The 20,192-nt window shown below is 38.7% G+C and overlaps 1 protein-coding gene across 1 annotated transcript in view; it reads right to left on the reverse strand.

Moving 5' to 3' along the window:
• usp43a (ubiquitin specific peptidase 43a) overlaps positions 1-20,192 on the reverse strand; it is a 149,023-nt gene that overhangs the window by 4,558 nt on the left and 124,273 nt on the right. The window contains exons 12-14 of the mRNA XM_085354953.1: positions 16,489-16,608; positions 7,663-7,912; positions 4,461-4,619 (exon numbers count right to left, since the gene is read on the reverse strand). Coding sequence (XP_085211079.1) covers positions 4,461-4,619; positions 7,663-7,912; positions 16,489-16,608 — 529 coding nt within the window. The remainder of the gene's footprint in view (positions 1-4,460; positions 4,620-7,662; positions 7,913-16,488; positions 16,609-20,192) is intronic.

Consider the following 20,192-nt stretch of genomic DNA (forward strand, 5'->3'; position numbering starts at 1 on the left):
TGTTGCACATGTAAAATGACAATAAAGGGTTATTCTAGTCTAAATTTATTCTAATAAAGTTAGAGGGACATAAAAGTGAGCCTTGAAATCTCTGTTTGTTTGATTGGAGTCTGACAGATTTACACAAAACATAGACATTAAGCGATTATTTGTTTATTATGGTATTTATTTTGGTATTTATTAATAACCCCTAATTTTCTAAACCTAGGTTCAATTCCAATTTTATTTTCATTTATATAGTGCCTGTACAGCCATGTGAATATAAAGTCCCATTAGGATAGACGTGATAAAAGAACAATTCTGTAATGATTTTCAGTGGACCCAAACCACTCCTACAAAACGCCTCCACAGTATAACAGAGCTACTGGACCGAACTCACAAATGTGAAAATGGACAAGTTAAACAAAGACCACTTGGGAGCAGAGATGGGCAGTTACGCATTACAAGTAACGCAAGTTGCTTGATGCATAAAGTTAAAAGATTAAAACTAATAAAACTAGTTTCAAAAAGAGACTTTTTCATTTGACTACATTTTATATGATGGATTATGCAGAATAAATAGAATTGGGCTGAAAGATCTATTGCTTTATTACCTATTCAGGTTGTAAATAATTTTTTTAAAGTAACCAAGTAACTAATTACTTTTGAAAATAAGTAATCAGTAAAGTAACGGAATTACTTTTTTGGAAAGTAATCAGTAATTAGTTACTGATTACTTTTTTTTAAGTAACCTGACCAACACTGCTCGGGAGTACTACATACAGTATGGTACAGACTCTATCCAATCATGTGAAAAACTAGGCACAGATCATGATTCAACATCTTGTAGAACCACCTCTAGCAGCAATAAGTTGAAAATTATTGTGGAATATTTTTTGGCCCTTCTTCTTTATAACACTGCTCAGTTCCTTGAGGTTTGCAGGCATTTGTTTATGCATTGCACCCTACAGGCCCTGCCACAGCAATTCAATCAGTTCGAGGTCTGGACTTGATAATTACTCAAATGCACTTGATTAGCACCACCTAGCTGCTGCTTACCCTCTTAATTTCTATAGAAGCATTAAAGGTGTACTTAGTTTTTAAAAGGACTTCAAGGAGTCCTGTCTTTTTCATATGACTGTATGTTCAGACAATTTGTGCAGCTTAAAAAAGCTGTCTTTTTGACTTGTATTGTTGGTGCACCACATGGAAAGAGGTCACTGGTTATTTGGATTTGTAAAAGGCAATAGAGATTGAAAATGTGACGTCATTCAGGGGTAAAACCGCAAAGAATTCTGGGAACTCGTGGCAAGAGGTACTAGCGCAGCAGGCTTTCAATTGAAATCAGTTATACAGCGATAAAAAGAAACACAAAAAATTGCAAGAAGCTGTTGTATTATTAACTGCAATAGCCGGTCGCATGACAGCCACGGAAAGCCGACGGGTAAAGAGATCGGTTGTTATCGGATTACGTCGTTGAAGAGAAATTGTTCGAGCCATGTTTCCGAAGTAACAAAGAGGAGACGGATGGCCTGGATTGCAGCCATTCAAAGATCAAATATAACGTCCCAGAACACTCCAGCTCACAGGTTAGTCTGCTCCAAGCATTTCCACACAGGTCAGTCTGCTGTTGTAGTTAATGCGTCATTTTTCTTAACATAATTGGTGATATAGGTTACAAGCAAGTCTGGCGCTGAACAGAAATTGTCGCGCTATGCTCCTTTATTTATTGTGCATAAATAGTGAATTGTCCTGACACAATATTGCGTTTCGCTTCTGTTATTATGGTACATTGACAAAAACATATACTTTTATTCACAGGGTAAAACAGTTGTTTTGTATCACTAATTGCCCAGTACGATTACAGCATACAATATTATTGTCACTGCTACATTTCTGTAATGCTGCCAGAAATTATTTCCACTACTAATTAATTACCCTTGAGCTCAAAGGTCCTATTAATAAACGGTTAACGAATGTGTATTTATGAAGACGATTTGTGAGACTGGTAAACTTATGATATGTACGATGGTCTTTAGTTCTACACGGTGCATTTCAAGGGTCTGCACCCATCCGTCGGTAAACTGTACCTGGGCTTGTTGCAGTGACCTGAAGTTACTAAACTTCATGAGTGTGTGCACTCACTCCAAGAAGCGTATAATTATAAATATGAGCGTGGTGAAAGTTGGGCAGCACGCTAACGTATTTTGTCCCTCTGTGTGCTCGTAAGGGTTTACCCTAAGTAAACCTTTCACTCCTTTGATTTTTTTCCTCGTATCTTTTCTTTGACTTTTCATCAAGTCTGTCTTTGTACGGACCGGCATTGTTCTCCTTCGTTTTGTACAGAACCTTTTTGGGGGGCAAAGAAAAAGCAAGAATTTATTGGAACCGAAGAATGAACGTTTTGCGGTGCTGCAAATGCTTGCATTTGATGCGGTACTTGGATTGTTTTGCCACGGCATGCAATGCGCGAAAGTCACGTGGTCTGTCAATCTCTATAGGAGAGGAGATTACGTAAAGATAAAGGTTGGTATTATAATGATTTCAGGCATTCTGACATTTGTAGTAAGTGTATGGCCTTCAGTGAGCTGCTATGGCAAAAGGTTTCAAAGTTAGCTGCACAAAATTATTACTACTATTAAATCTGACTTTTAGCTCTTAACATACTCTTACCAGTGAAATGCGGTTCATTCATCTCAGTTTAATAATTAATAATTTCCAGTTTAAAAAAAGAAAAAAGAGTCAAACAACTGACTTTACAATATTTTGGATGAGTTCTCGCTTTCTTTTCTTTTTTGCAGTCTGACAGAGGACTTTGCTACACATTCAGCATTTCATGCGGAGCTAAATGAGCAGATCTGACAGACCCGTGGCTTTCTGTGAATCAAAGCAGGTTCTTGACAGTACGGTCTTCTCTGTTTGTACCAGCATGTTTGGCTCTTACTTCAAAGGTTGAAAGACCTCAGTATCATAGCAGCTCACAAGATGCAAGTCAGAGAGGCAGGAGCGCAGGGATTATTAGGAAAAAAACATCTTTTTGCATCATTTATAGTCATGGGATTGGCAGCGGATTTCTTCAAGTCAACTTCCACTTGAAACGTTCGGCGCTGTATTATATAAATATCCGATTAAAACACCAACTTTTATTACATTTTTTCCTCTCTTACTGTGAAAGAGGAAGAAGAGGGATCACTTATGTCTCACTTTTGATTAATTAGAGATTACAGTTGTACTTTATTGTAGGATGCATGCTTGAGACTACAGAGAGCAAGGTGCAATTATCTTACTGTGTTTCTTACAAGTTGCTTGTGGTTAATGATTTATTTGCGGTCCAGCAAAATCATTGTTATTCTGAATTATTCCTATAGCAGTAAATGTGCCCCGCCCCACCATTTATGGAGTCTTGCTCTCGTAAAAAGTCCATTTAAATGTAAATAAACTTTTGCTGTGCAAATATTTTGCACATACTCAATGTACACATTCAGCAAGAACAGGATGTATTAGTTTGTGTTGTCTACATGGTGCATGGTGTATGTGTAAAAGAATCTTTGTCAAACTGTCTCACCAGATACGCTCAGATATATCAGATAAGGTAGGGCTGTGCGATATGACAAAAATACCATATATAAGACATTTATCGTCCTGACAACGATATAAATCACAAAAATGTAACATTTTCTGTAAATTCTGTGAATCTCGGGCAACTCAACTTGCGTTTAGTTTTTCCAGCTGGTCGTCTTTTACCTGGATTCGAGTGTTTTAACCGATGCATGAAACTATACATTTTTAGACATAAGTTGTAACGGCCACCATTTTCTTTCAAAGTTTAAGTCTAAAGTTTATTTTTTAGCACATGACGGCTCTTTTTTTGCTTCTCCTCCGTAAACTCTTACGGATACTCATACTCTTTCACGTGATTCAGTTTACTTTGAAAAGTCAAGGGATCTTGAGCTTTATTGTGAAAGGTTTCAATGGAAAACAAACAAGCGGACAGCGGAGCCACGTGATAGTTTTACCGTCATTGTTGCTAACGGCAACACGTAAAAACAGGCGCTTGTCCGTCCGTAGTGTGGTTATATTAAATATAAGAGAAAGAGAGAATTTAAGAAATTAATATAGCCACTACAGTGACCATCAAAACGATGAAAAAATATTGCCGTAAACAGTTTATTTTACGACACCACAAAACAAACGATAGCGTAAAATGAAACGATAGACGTTTTTATATCGTCATCCGATGTATATCGTTATATCGAACACAGCCCTAAGATAAGGTGTCAGACGTGTGTGCGTTTTGCGGAGCACAGTGCAGCAGACAAAACAGATATATTTGCGTCCTTGAAAACCACTCCTGCCTAAGGTACGTATGTTGAAAGTACAGACATTAATTGACTATTTACCATTTTTAGGACCATTGAAAAACAATCACAAGCTCTTATATGCTTTCAGTTGTCTGGTTTGCTTGTTATTTCACAACATACCTCTGATGGAGCTGCTGGCTGACCATGGGGGAATGGTGTTTCGCCTCTGGTAGAAAAGGATGTAAGCACCCCTTGTGCACACTTCCTCATCTTGCACCAGGTCTACGCTGCTGTCGTCGTAGCTATACCACTGACCATCCACTGAATTCCTACAGTAAGCTGGAATAAAAAACAGACAACAACGGTAAATAATGTTTTTCTCGCATAATTGTTATCAGAAAATTGCATGCAATATGGAGATTAACTCATTTTTCCCCTAAAATGCCTTGGGAGGTCCATAGCACATAATCTCTTTGCTGCCTGTAAATACAGTGTACATAGAATAGCTTCACATTTAAATGTGAGTTGTACTTTCCTCCACTGCAGAGACTGTTGATAGTGTATGTTTCTCAGCTTGTTAAAGCAGCAAGACAGAATACATCAAGGACCATTCCTGGACACTTGGAGCTGCTCTCCAGCTACAGTTTCTTGTTGTTCAGGTGCTATTTTGATTTATTTTAAAAATGTGTTTAAAGATGCTGTTATTTTTTTTCATTCCAGTAAAATCAGATCAATTTTATTTATTTTTCTTAGTTAAATGAGGGACACCACCACAGATTGTGTTATTGTGCATAACACAATTGTGCATTACACTGTTGGGCTCTCAGGTAAAAGATGATTTTATGGATGCAAATGTAAAGTGGTAGCTGCCATGGCGAAGACCTGCTTTCTCCTAATCTCCAGTTGTCACTTCTATTTCTGCAAATTAGGTACGAGTCTTCAATTTTATTCTTGTATTTCAAATGTAAATTTGATTTATTGCAGAGTCCGCCATATTGAATGGTGCGTATGTAATGTTTTGTATTGATTGTAATGAAATTGTGCATGGTCCAAGGAGCTTGCAAAGAAAGGCGTCTGGACTTCTTTAAGTTGCTTGAAGACGTTTCACCTCTCATCCGAGAAGCTTCTTCAGTTCTAAGGTCAAATGGTGGAGAGTCCCAGATTTAAACCTAGTGGGAGTATCCCCCCACAGAGGGACAAAAGGACCCCCTGATGATCCTCTAATCACATGAGCCAAGGTGTGAAACTGGGTGTGGGTCCCAATCAGCCAGGGTTTCGGGTGAGCTCATTGTGAAACCTGGCCCCACCTTATCATGCGATTTCCTGAGGTCAGATGGCCCAGGATGTGAGTGGGCGTTAAGGTGTCTGGGGAGGGATCTCAAAACTGGATTATAGATGACAGACAGTTGGTGTTATAAACCACCGCCTCTGTTCAAAGATGGTCGCTCACAGTGGACATAGATGGCTTCTTTCACTCCTCTTTCAAACCATCTGTCCTCTCTGTCCAAAATGTGAACATTGGCATCCTCGAAAGAGTGTCCTTTGTCCCTAAGATGCAGATGGACTGCTGAGTCTTGTCCTGTGGAGGTGGCTCTTCTATGGATTCTCCCAATGGGTTTAAATCTGGGACTCCCCACCATTTGACCTTAGAACTGAAGAAGCTTCTTGGATGAGAGGTGAAACGTCTTCAAGCAACTTAAAGAAGTCCAGACGCTTTTCTTTGCAAGCTCCTTTGACTACGATGACCTGGATGACTGAGAACCTTCACAGAAAGAAATTGTGCATGTTATTTACATTTTTAATGAAAATAAAGATTAAAAATAAATAACTAAAAAGCTGTCCTGCTAAGGATACAGGACAACTTCACTGCATTGAGAAGCCAATGGGTGGGGCTTTATACCGTAAAATCTTGCACAACCTCCTTTCCTCAACCAGAAAACTGAAGATATGCTGGAAGACCTGTCCACGGCCTAATAATGACCCAAAAAATAATGCCCAGGTAACAAAGAAGCATATCAGGGTCATGTAGATGCCTAGCCAGACCTCAGTCCTGTAGAAAATCTATGAAGTGAGCTGAAGCTTCGAGTTGCAAAGCAGCAGCCAAGAAACCTAAAGGATTTGGACAATTCTGCAAACCTGGTGACCATCTACAGGAAATGTCTTATCGCTGAGTTTGATAACAGGGGTTTCTCCATCAAGTACTAAGTCATGGTTTGCTTGGGGATTAAATGCACATTTAAATCAATGGCATGCAAATCAATTTAGGTGCTTGTGCAATGTACATTGTGTTTTTTTTCTTCTTTTGATGGTTTTCAGTCTCCAGTTAAAATGAAACATTGAAGACTTTATTTTTGTTGTCAGTGAGCAAACTTACAAATTCAGCAGGGGAATTAAGGAATTATTTTTCCCCCGACTGTACATAAACTAGACATAGACTGTACATGTTATTTTACTAATGGGGAGCCACCCATTAGTAAAATAACATCATTCTTATCAGACACACGTAGTTTGAAAATCCTCCACATACTAACAGTCTAAATGGCAGCCTGGACAGTACCTGAAATTGGAAATCCATCCCACATTTAGGGACTCACTTAGCTACTTGCAATTACTGTGCACAGGACTATTGGGATGAACCACAGTTCACTGAGCTGAGGATAGTAGAGACCCAGACTGCTGGAGGGTTGTATCGAAACATTTCATTTAAAATTAAAACACTAAGCAGCACAGAGCAGTTTACTTTGCTGAGGTATTGAGTATGACAGATGGGCATAGACTTTCTCAAAACTGATTGGTCAAAAACATCTGCCAAAGAAGACGGGATAACTCAGTGTTGCATGTTATTTGTCATTGAGAGATCTGAACTGTCATTTGAAGTGAAAATGGTCTTCCTTGTGGAGTTAGCATTCTAGCTAAATCTGGTCCCTGTTGTAATACACACACACACACACACACACATACACACGCACACAGACTAATTTTCATATCTTAGTGAGAACATCTAATTGACATAATGCTTTCCCTAGACACTTACCCTAACCATCAAAAATGAATGCCCTCAGCCTAAACCTAACCTAATTGTAACCCTGACACTAAAACCACATTTGGAGCCTCAAAAATTCCTTCAAACTCGTGGGAATGAGCATTTTGTCCCTCTAAGTGACTGTTGGTCCCCACAAGTATAGTGGCATGCCAATTTTCTGTCCTCACAAAGATACCTAAACATGTACACACACACACACACACACACACACACACACACACACACACACACACTTTGTATATATCCATATTATGCAGTAACTTCATTTGTGTGGATGTGCCAACTGCATGACAGAAGAGTGTGTATGAAAAGCAATAAGAAGACGTCATTGTTACATACCAGTATAATGTCCTCCATGCATTCCTCCGTGATGGTTACACACAGCATAAAGATCATACAGGAATTCATGAGGAAGCATCATGTCAGCAGCTTGGTGTGGTTGGCCTGAGTGCTGTTTCCAGGAAGGTGGTGATGGCCCCATATTCAGGTTCTTCATGCTCTGGCTTCGCTTCACTACATGCGGTGCCATGTCCAGACCAGTTAGAGGGAAACGCACGAGTGTTGACAGCTTGTTCCTTCGCTCTCCAACCTGTTTCAAAAATCATTATTCATACATACAGTCCATACACACCATTATGTTTGCACATTTTTGTACTTTAAATACTTGGAAATACTTTTTTTTCTTTTGCAATTCTCAATAGTAATGTGCCAATTACTATTTTTGCCTAATGGCAAAGGCTTGACTGATTCTATATCCACTCTTTTGCTGTGACAGGAACAGCAGGGACTCTATCTATAGAAATGTATGACTGATTGATTTACAAAGTATTGTGTTGATTATAGTTACAATGGAAAACAAAATGGTCATTTCCTTAAATATGTGTTGTGTCTAGAAAGTGATTTGAGGGCACCTGCGGCAAGCAGTATGAAGTTCACAGGGCATACACCAGTGTACCCAGTACAATGGCTCAACAATCACCTTTCAACATGAGAGTGATGAAAAGCATTCAAGCAAGAAAATGCTTGAGTAGCTTTACAATAAGTATTGACTGTTCTGAGTGGTGCAGTAATAAAATTTCTCAACATAACAACTAACACATGCGAGCCTGACAGAAAGAATGTGAGTCTGAACACAATTTTAAGATATTTCAGCTTTGGGTATGTAATTTATTTAAAAAATTGAAAACATAAATATTTTTGTTTCTCTGTTATTTTAGAGTCTTTACCTTACAATATAAAGCACCTTGAGGTAACAGTTGTTGTGATTTGCGCCTATATAAATTAATCTGAATGAAAATGAATTGACCAAAACATACAGCGAAAGCTGGTCAGGAGATTTTTGAAAGTAAAGTCAGTACTTTTAATGACCAGGTCTGTCACCTGATCTCACTGAGCAGTGGCTGAAGACAAAGTTAAAAACAGAACAGCTCGTGAGCAAACAATTGGAATCAACTGCAGTAAAAGCTAGAACTACATTTAGATTCACAAAGCTGTACAACAACAAGTGAATATGCAGGCAAATATTACTCTGTTAGGAATCTGAACATCTACAAAAAGATTCAAAAGTAAAACTAGCATATAGCTGCCAAATGAATTAAACGGCAAATAAATAAAGACAAACTATTTGCATATGTCAAAGAAACATAAATGAATTCTGCTTTTACTTACTGTCAGTTTTATTCCAGAGGCTCTTTAGAAGTAACCAGAATCAGAAAACAAAAGTTTTAGGTCAGTAAAAGAAGTGCCCAGCAGTTTTCTCTTACATGCTTGTGATTCAGTATGGATTTTTTATTCAAATCACTTTTTAGTATAGAAGCTTTCCTACTGAGATTGAATCCTTATCATGATGGAAGGCCCTGCATAACCCCCCAACCTTAGAAATTGTGCTGTGCATATTACTGGCTCTGGTCTCTGATGCTAAGCCGGTGCTTGGTACAGATTTTGGCAGACTGACTGACTGAATTCTAATGCAGAGAGAAAAGGTGTGTCAGTCAGGAACTCCAAAATCAGGATCTGATACTAGAGTTTTTGAAGAAAGGGTCTCATGTGAGGTGATCAGCAGGGCTTAACTCATGGGGCCTTCCCTCTTTCTGGTTCTTTCTTTCCAAGCAAAGTGTAAAAGCCTGAAGTCTGACTTTTTGTCCTTGGCTCTGGACAAGAGCTGTGGTGCCTGCGACACAGCCCACATATACTACTTCCCTTTGTACGTGGAATAACAAAAGAGTTTGAAATTAAGCAGCACAATAGGAAGTGATTTGTTCATGGAGGCAAGTGCATGCTTTGATAGAAAATGGGACACACTGACAGGTGTTAGAACTGATGTTTGTCCAAATCTGACATGGAAAAATGTTGGACTTTTGAAGTGGACGAAGGATAAAGTGAGTGAAATTAACCCACAACTAAAATTGGTATTTTGGCATTGTATTATACACTAAGAGGTGCTGTGTAAGTCAGAGCAAAATAATTAACCATGTTGCTAATGTCATAACTAAAAGAGTTTATTGGGGAATATATATCACACATCTGTCAGGGGGTTCAACCTGAGCAAAGTGCTAAAAACAGTGTGCAGCCTGACAGCAAAAATTCAACAATTTTGTGAGACAAAAGGCAAAGGACATCCAGAACTGTCAGATGCATAATGGAAAGCTGATGCTGCGTTTGCTGTTGATGTGACTGTCCTACCTCAGCTTTAAAGCACTTGTTCAGGCCAAAAACAGACTAGATCTCTTTCACTGAACAAGAAGAAAGAACTGAAAAACGTCACATGAATACATGAAACTACAAGTAAGATGGCAGTACAATATATTCTATAAAGTAAAATAAAGTTTAGGGTATTTGAAATTTAGCAAAAACATGCACATTTTGCTCACAGTTGTTTTTGAGAAAATTGATTAAATTGATAAATTGTCTTAAAATATTGGTGTTTTTAACTATACCTCTTACATTTTCATTGCCTAATTGTAACATCTGCTCTCATCAGCAGCAGTTTATAAGATTAATATTGAGCATAAATGAGTCCAGCTTATTGGTGCAGCCCCCCACAGCAGTCCCAGTTTCTCAACATTCGACAGTTCCAGGTAAGACTCGTAATGACTGTGAGGAATTTATTATGTTCAGCAAGGCGGTATTAAGCACTAATGTAAAATATTACAGCACTACACTCCGGGGAGTGTGCGGAGCAATTGTACAGATTAAGTGAAAAGAAAAATCCCATCACTACATAACTTCTTACATCTATTCTATCCACGGAGGACATAAATGAATAGGCTGGGTCTCAGGAGCATATTGGCACATATGGAGCAAAAGGATCTTCAGGGATGTTCATGTTTTTTGGCATTAATGCTATACTCAGTATATGGCCCATAGGGAAAATTAATTTGGCTTCTGGAGAAAAAAATAATCATTATAAAATTGATTTATCAGTCATTTCTGTGTGTTAGGATATGTTATTAAATGTGGCAACAATGTTTTTTTGTTTTTAAGCTCCCATCAGCTTGGCATGAGTTTGCAAATGTAAGTGAAAGTTGACGAACTATTGTAAACTCTCTGTTAAAAGATTGTTTGTTTGTTTATTAAATTTGAAGTTTCCTAAAACCATTAGTTGTGTCATTGTGACTTAAACTTGTCCTGGTCAGGGCCATTGAAAAAAACAAAGTGATGGCTTAAATGAGACCAGATTAGTTAAGTAAAGGTTAACAAATGCTACCATTTTGTTAACACAAACAAGTTTGGTCAAGTTTCTCCAAAACACAGGGAGCCTTTTCAGATCACGGGATATTGTTTGTTAGCTGTGCTGGAAAACAAGGTGCTTTCCTAATGTGGCAAAAGTTTAATTGTTATGCACGCTGGTAACATATCCAAGCTTAAGTATAGTAGTATTACTATGTTACTAAAAAGATTACCGTGAACCAATTACGAATAAAAGGTCGCATGTTATGACCTTACAGTGTTAGGCATAGCAAACATAGCTGCTGCAACAAAATACTGACAACTTACAATGTGTTCATTAAAACTCAGAGAAGCAAACATCTAAAGAAAAGGGCAGGGTTCACTTTTGAAACAAGGAACAAGAAGAACCAGGCATATGAAGGGATACTAATGAGTCTCCTGTGAAAGCAGCAAGGGTTCGTGTCAAGGGTTTTTCAAATGTTTAATTACAGGGAGACGCACAAACGAAGTCGAAACCTAATTTCTATCTGTAGTCCCTGAGCAAAAAAACACTAGTGATGGGTCAGTTATAGCAAAAAGGCATGGTTTATTTTAACCCGGTCATGGCAGGAGATTCAGTACAACTGAAACTGGTGTGCATACCCAATGATCTCAGCTAGGGAAATGACCTACACACTCTAAAGCCTGTGCTGAATTACTATGAAATTGCAGTACGGGGATGAGTACTGGGAAGCTACCATGTGAACAGATGGGAAAAAACATAATAATAAGAGACTCCACCAGACAGCAAAAAGGAGAAAGCAGTGATCTATCTGATTATACCAGGTGTGGGGAAAAATATGGCCTGGCGTACACAGTGAGAAAGATTCTAACCACGGCAGGCCTCTGGGAATGAGCCATCCTAAAAGCATATATCTGTATATCTGAGGCTGAAAAAGTCTGTGGCTGATCACTAATTCTTCTTTATTTCACTCCCTTTATGTGTCATCTGCCTCCATCTTACCCCACACCTTCTGTAACACCAACCCTTTGCATGTCCTCTTTCAGTTTTCATTTGTTTTTTTCCTGCATTGATGTACAACATCAGAATGTTTCATAAAGAGTGGTTAGAAAGTACCAGCAATTAATTTGTGTGGCACATTGGCTTTCATCATAGTTGTTTTCACTTGCCTTCTTTCATGTTCTTCCTTTCAGTAAACAGTCAGAATTCATAAAAACACCACTTTTTATCTTTTTTGTTGTTGCCATGGCTCTAAACAAAGTTTAGTTGAGGAAGAGAATGCATAGGTTTGAATCCTTTTTAACTTTCCAGACTGGGATCTCCCAGGATATTAAAGAACTTCACGGTGGCAAGGTAATGGGGTGTGGGGGATTTAGACCGATAATGATAATACGTGTTTGGAATAATGCATGAAGGCCAGAGAAAGGTGGGGTGTTGGTTTTAAAGAAGCAGGCTACGAGGCATGCTTCAATGATTGTGACATGGCGCTTGCCTATCTCACTAAAGAGGAAAGGGGGATGGAAAGAAACTTACTGTGTATAGTTTTTTCAGGCTGTTGGGGATCTTTCAGTTTCTATTTGGGTATTGACTGCTTTTTCTCTCATTTTCATTCCAGTCCTTGCCTTTTGGTTTGTGTTTTAAGCCACTTAGCACTGACCTATAAATCATTCAAGCATAAAAGACCCGTTGCCACTGATTTTCAATCCATACCTCAGCCCATTTCTCCCTGTTTCCCTTTCCTCTTTGACTGAGACCATTTTTGATTATGCTTCGACGAACATTAGCTGGATCAACAGAAGGGTTAGATGCATCACTGCATCCATCCTTTTTTTTTTTAAGGACTTGACTTTCATGACTTACTGATAGCTTTTTTTTGGGGGGGCACTAAGGCCACTTTTGTCTTTTAGGCCACTTTTGTCTTTTTTTTTCCTTCCGCTTGTCCAGTTTCCTGCAGATCATGATGAGATATTCTTTAAGTTTTCAGCTAACAGCTCTTTAGGAATGACTTTGGTGCAAAAACACCCTGTCAAACTTTGTTATCTTTTGCATTTTTCATAGATTAAATTAAAGCAAAAGAAACAAATTGTGGTTGTTTGTGGCAGGCTGGTAGTAACAAAGTGCTTAAAGATATGATATAACCGTGGCTCAGGGGGTTGGGAAGCGTATCTGTAACCGGAAGGTCGCTGGTTCGATCCCCGGGCTTTCTGTCCTGGTCGTTGTGTCCTTGGGCAAGACACTTTACCCTACCGCCTACTGGTGTTGGCCAGAGGGGCCGATGGCGCGAAATGGCAGCCTCGCTTCTGTCAGTCTGCCCCAGGGCAGCTGTAGCTACAACTGTAGCTGCCTCCACCAGTGTGTGAATGAATAGTGGCATTGTAAAGCGCTTTGGGTGCCTTGAAAAGCGCTATATAAATCCAATCCATTATTATTATTATTATTATAAAATTGGTTCTTTGCTAAATTGTCTGCTATGTGTAGACACAAAAATGGTTTATGCCTTGAGTTAAGTGCCTTTTCATGCTTGAATGACACACAGGTCACTGTTAAGTGGCTTAACAACAACAACAACAACAACAACAACAAAAAGTCCCCTGAAGATGGTCAGGCACAAAGGATTTTCTGGGACTTTTATACTCTTGCAAAAATCAGTCCATAAAAGGCCAGTTTTATTCTCTCTAATATCCAATCCAACACTGGGCCATCAAGAGAAACTGTAAGCACAATAACAACAACAACAAACTTTATTTATAGAGCACATTTAAAAACCAGTGGTATACCGAAGTGCTTAAGATAAGAGACAGAGAAGTAACACGAGTATTATAAGGCCTTAGCTAAGTATCAAATATACTCACAGGTCAATGCCACTAATACACAGGGGTAATATGAAATGCATATCAAAATAAAAACATAATAAAAGCACAAGCCATAAAAATCTGTATAAGGAAAAATAGAGTAAGTCTAAAAGTCAAGTGCAAGCATTAACAAGGAGGAAAGGCGAGATTAAACAAATAGGTTTTTAACCGTGATTTAAAAGATTGGATGGAATCGGACGCCCGGATCACAATCGGAAGGTTATTCCACAACTCTGGTGCAGCCAGGGCAAACGCCCGGGCACCTCTAGACTTCAGCCGAGATCTAGGCTGCACCAAGAGTAACTGAGTAGATGATCTTAATGCTCTGGCAGGAACATACGATTTAAGGAGTTCCTTAAGGTAGCTCGGTGCTGTGTTGTTGGTAATTTTAAACGTGAGCAGCAGTATTTTAAATTGGATGCGGTATTTTATGGGTAGCCAATGCAGGTCAGCTAGAACAGGAGTGATACAGGCAAACTTCCCAGTTCTGGTCAGAATTCATTCAGAAGTTTGCAGACGACACAGCCATCATGGGGTGTATCTGGGATGATCAGGAAGAGGAGTACAGAAGTCTGGTGAGGAACTTTGTCGCATGGAGTCACACAAACCACCTGCAACTCAACACCTCAAAGACTAAGGAACTGGTTGTGGACTTCGGGAGGTCCAGAGAAGGTCCACTGCCGGTTCAGATAGAGGGGGAGGAGGTAGAGGTGGTCAACAAGTACAAGTACCTCGGGCTGTGGGTGGACAATAAACTGGACTGGTCATGCAACACAGAGCACCTGTATAAAAAAGCCCAAAGCCGACTGTACTTCCTCAGGAGGCTGAGGTCTTTTAACATCTGCAGGAAGCTCCTGAGGATGTTTTACCAGTCAGTGGTTGCTGGAGTACTTTTCTATGCTGTGGTGTGCTGGGGGAGCAGCACAGCAAAGAAGGACTCATCCAGGCTGGAGAAACTGATCAGGAAGGCTAGCTCTGTGGTCGGCATGAAGCTGGACACTCTGGTGACAGTGGCAGAGAAAAGGACATTAAAGAAACTGCTGGACATTATGGACAATGCTGGGCATCCTCTGCACACGGCCATTAACAACCAGAAGAGTCTGTTCAGTGACAGGTTGCTTCTCCCCAAGACAAGAACTAACAGACTTAAAAACTCCTTTGTCCCACACGCCATCAGACTGTTTAACTCCTCTCTGGAGGGGAGAGGGAGGGGAAACAGGAGGACAAAGGAGGGGGGAACAACTAAGCTGTAGTGCCTCTTCACCTCACTGTGCAATACCTTTTGTGCAATACTTTTGTAAATAGTCAACAGTGCAATAGACCTCAATACTCGAAATGTGCAATTCATTCACTTGTATTTTTATTTTTTATTCCTATTTATTCTATTTATCCCCTTCGTATATTTTATTTATATTGTCTCTGTATTTATATATGTGTGTGTGTGTGTGTGTGTGTGTGTGTGTGTGTGTATGTATATATATATATATATATATATATATATATATATATATATATATATATATATATATATATATATATATATATAATATTCTGTAACTCTGAAACTTCTGTCGGTGCTGTGCTTTTTGGAAATCGAATTTCCCAGAGGAACCCACCCGAGGGATTAATAAAGTTCTATCTAATCTAGAATGTATGCCGCAGCATTTTGGACTGTCTGCAGTCTATGAAGGAGGGCAGAATGAAGACCAAAATAAAGTGAGTTGCAGTAATCCAGCCTTGAGGTCACAAAGGCGTGGATGAGCTTTTCCAGTTTTCCAGTTCCCGTCAATAATGAGTTTATTAATTCGTAATTTGTAGTTGTTATGGCAAGTATTTTATCACAAACATGTTTTCACATACCCATCATCCACAGAGAAACAATTTCATTTTTACTCATTTTTATACTGAGCTGCTCTTTGACAGAGAGGTTGTCTTTTTCAATGACTGTTCACAAATGGCCCTTTTCACAGTATTCATCTGGCTTCCCTTTCTTGTTTCCTGCAGTGCTTTTGAAATCATTAAAGGCTACATTTCTTTACACTCAAACTCATCTTTTCATTTATTATTTCAGGAAAGAAATTTGGCTTAACTGAGCCATAAAAATGATCTTTTCTTATCCTGATGAGTTCTCACAAACTGCTTTCTTGTTAAAGCAAATCCTTTAGACAACTGCAGTTTATTTAAAAGACTGTTCATATAACTAGTTGTTAATTGGAAATTGCACGTATACTCTTTTCCTGCAGCATTCAACAGACTTGTTGTTGTGTTTAGCTTCAGTTTTTTTGCACTGTTGTGTTAAATGTAGTCTGTATAATGTGTTTTAAATGAGACTAAACACAGTAAACTTTTGAATAATTATTTCAGTTCATTTTACAAAATAATCTTAAAGTTATTATTGTAAGTTGATGCTATTTGAAATCACGTTAATTTTAGTCATTTCAAAGGCGTGTATTCATATTTCTTGAATACTGTATCTGGCTCCTCTATAAATTGTCAAATTGTCTGTGTAGAGTCAGATAATAGTTCCTCAGGTGTTTGTTACTACCATAGACATCTTTTAAATAAATTATTTTGATGACTGTAGTAGTAATGTAATGATCAAGATGAAAGTCTTCACTTGAGACCACTTTGAAGCTGGCCTACCTGACGGAAGCGCTTGAGATGGAGGATCAGTATGTCTGGCAGAGTCCACAGGCTCATCTTCACCATACCCTGTTGAAGCTGCTTACAGTGGGGGCACTTCCAGGCATCATCTGGTGCAAGCTGGAATCAATATTTACATCAATTAGGTGCATAGTTACATAAATAAAGCAGGTGATATTAATCTATTTTTCATTTGCCTTTCCCAGATCAAAAATAAAAGCTTGCCTGATTAATTTTTTCACACGTTTAGTTTTGTCATAATGATGCCTGATTGCATGAAAGCTTTTTGAATTAAAGTCTTGTCCTTGTTCCACTTAAGGGTGGAACAATTTTCTCGCTTTCCTCGTCTTTGGTTTTTCATCTTCACAGAAGCACCTTAAGGTGCTTTGAAGTCACTGTATAGAGGATAAAATGACTGGATTTTGTATGGCACATTACTCATCTTATTGACCACTAAAAGTGCTCTACTCATTCACAAAGCTCTTCATATGATGCTACAAAATACCCCCCAAACACACACGCAGATGATAAATGATGAGCAATTTTGAGGTGCGTTTGACATGCAGACTAAAGGACCCATTGATAAAAAAAAAAGTACACCACCCCTCCAATTACCGATAAATCTATTCTACTGCCTAAGCCATGGTCACCTTAAATACACTTTCATTAGCTCAACATATTAAAATGCATCATCTTGGGATTTTTCTCTTCTTGCTTTATGGTTTAGAGGTCTGTGCTGCAGACTGGCAAATCTAAAGAATGGTAAAAGGTTCACTTGTTTGTGACTGACATCTCAAAGATTGCTTGGACAGGAAAAATGCCTTTAGCTGCATCAGCTCGTCATAGTACTCAGAGGAAAAATGGACAACTTCACAAAAATTATTATATAAATAATGCCCTTAGGCTAAAAAATGTCCTGTGCACACACGCTGTCAGTTAATCCTACTACAACTGTCTCATGGCTAGAAACCTAACATTTACAGTTGCTATGGTTACAGGCGGGTTTTGAAAGGCAGACAATAAGTCAGCGCTGCCCACTGAGACTTTGTGTTTTGTTTTCAAAAAAGCAGAGCCTCTCTCACAAAAGTGCAGTACAACATGTTTAGATTCTCTTCCATAAAGAAAAACTATGTTTCCCTTTCACACACTGTTGCCCTTTGAGCTGCAAGTCTGATTGTGGGTTACACTTGCTATAGCAATAAGTGACCAGATAAATATTACCTGCCAAGAAACTGCAAACGCTAATCAAATCTGGTACAATGTGTCAATTCTCTGGCTGGCTTTTGTGCAGGGTCTCTTACAAATAAATAAACAAATAAAGCTACTGTTGGAGTTAGGGGTGTGGTTTGTGGCTCGGCAGAGGGAGAAGAGAAGGGGGAGGTGGTTCGGGTTCAGTGCTAGCTGAGGCTGTTACATGTAGTCCAATCGCTCTCCCCTATTCATGTAGTAGCACTCCTGAACCAGAGGGAGAGGAGTTTGGAGTGAGAGGAACAATTGCAGGCTTATGAAAAGATGTGATGAACACAACGGGGAGAGTCGAGGTGCACAAGAAACGAGCGCTATACAAACAAGTAATTAGCCATGGAAACAAGTGTGTCTGCCTGTAGCGTCGGGACACACAGTGTATCTAACTTGTTACAACTACTTATTCTGTGAGCTCTCAAAGAGAGAAATTACTCTTGAATACCAGTGTCCACTGAGGCACATGCAGTACGATTGCTATGCTACTGTGTGTGTCAATGTGTGTGCACATGTACGACTACCTTTGTAAAGACTGGTTTTGGTTTTAGATCTTGGGAGGAAGGATTTTGAGAAAGTGGATAAGTTTTGACTATGACTTTGTGCTTTTTTTCTGAGAGCTTCAGAGGGTTGGAATTTGGCTTTAGGGCCAAGGTTTGGGTTCAGAATGAGATAATTATATTAGAGGATAATAAACTAAACCATAAAGGAGATTTCATCATGCACATCTTGCTGCTGTGGTGGGAAAAATCTCTTCTGTGTTTCTTTAGAGTTTGTATAGATGATGTGCTGTTTACTATTGTTAGTACTGAGATTATACTGACATTTTGTTCTTGGGTACAAAGCACCATTATAATGTGTGTTGCCCCATAAACACAAGCAATGACAAGACATCTATATAACAACGGCCTGACTGCAGGACTGCCAAAAATTATTTTCAAGCTGCCAACTTGTCATAAACTTTGAGGAGTCAGACTTAAAGAGCAAAAACAAAAAGGATAAAAGGTTTTGTCTTTGGTGCTCAGTGACCAAGGCTGCAAGATTACAATATAAATTGTTATAATGTCACAGGACAAAACCCAAATTGTCCGTTTCTAAGAAGAGCCTTTGCTGCTAAACCTTTGTTAATCTAAAACAAGCAGCAGTATAAAGTAAAAAGAAAAACAAACAAAAAAAGCCCCGAATAGCTTGATTTTCTTAAATTCAGAAAACACTTTCACTTTTCAAGAAATGCTCTGCAGACCTGTTAGGCCAGGCAGGCATTTTTGCCTGACTACAAGATGTGACAAGGTTTACTGCTCGTTAACATTTGTGATTTTCATTTCATTTATCACTCATCCTCATTAAGTTCAGGATTTTTCTGATCTTTTATTTGTGTCCAAGTTAACAAACAAGGACAGAGAAGGAGTGTAGTGTAATTTAAATGAATAATGTTCAATAATTTAAAAATGAATAAAACCTACAATAGACAAGTTTGAGCAACAGAATTGCTTGCATTTTGGGAATATAGTACCAACTCTGTTTATGGAGAAGTCTACCATTTTGGGTTCGTTCAGTGTTTTAGATCAATGAGACTCCCGTCTGCAGTTACAAAGCATTTCATGTTGCATTCAGGATGACCGGAAACTAATGGCTGAGCCCATAAACTAATCAGGAAAGTGTTTTCTGAGGTCACAGAGAAAGGACACGCTGTGGGCCATTTCTCTGTGGTCTTATATTCAACCTGAAGCTTTGACACAACCAGAGGAGGCGCCACCTGCTGGCTATTAGAAAGAATGCAGACTTAAGGTATTTTTTTTTAAAATCTTTTTATTTAGACTTTACATGTACTGCTTAGTTCATAACACATTGTTTCAAAAAGCTGTGCTGAAGGTTAGCAAAATGTTTCTCCATTTTACCCTGACTTAGGTAAAATACATATAAAGAAAAACTCCCTAATTCCTGTTTGTATGAGTGGACTTTTGGACACAGCTGTAACAGTTTTTCCTGCATCATTATATTATGTGGGAATAGATGTAAGCTATAACATGTTGATAAGTGAACTGCACAAAAATTATTTACCAGCTGCCAGCTTGTTGTTATAGTCTTACAGATGCTGCTAGCACAGATTTTGTTTTCAGAGAAACTATTTGCAATCACTGTGCTTAGTAAGGTTATCCTTCTATATGCCTTCAGTTAATCCAAAATGCTGCAGCAAGAGTACTGAAGGGACTAGAAAGAGAGAGCATATTTGTCCCATATTGGCCTCCCTTCATTGGCTTCCTGTTAAATCCAGAATTGAATTCAAAGTCCTTTTCCTCACATACAAGGTCTTAAATAATAGAATAGAATAGAATAGCCTTTATTGTCATTGTACAGAGTACAACGAAATTGGAGTGCCACTCCCTTGGTGCAAGATTCAATAATAAATATAAATGTAAAATATAAAAAGTACAATAAAACAATCGCAAGTACTCAAACAATAG

Source organism: Diplotaxodon limnothrissa, linkage group LG6 (genome assembly GCF_057381915.1).
Source record: "Diplotaxodon limnothrissa isolate DT_005_m linkage group LG6, D_limnothrissa_male_GT1.1, whole genome shotgun sequence".
NCBI classification, from domain to species: Eukaryota; Metazoa; Chordata; class Actinopteri; order Cichliformes; family Cichlidae; genus Diplotaxodon; species Diplotaxodon limnothrissa.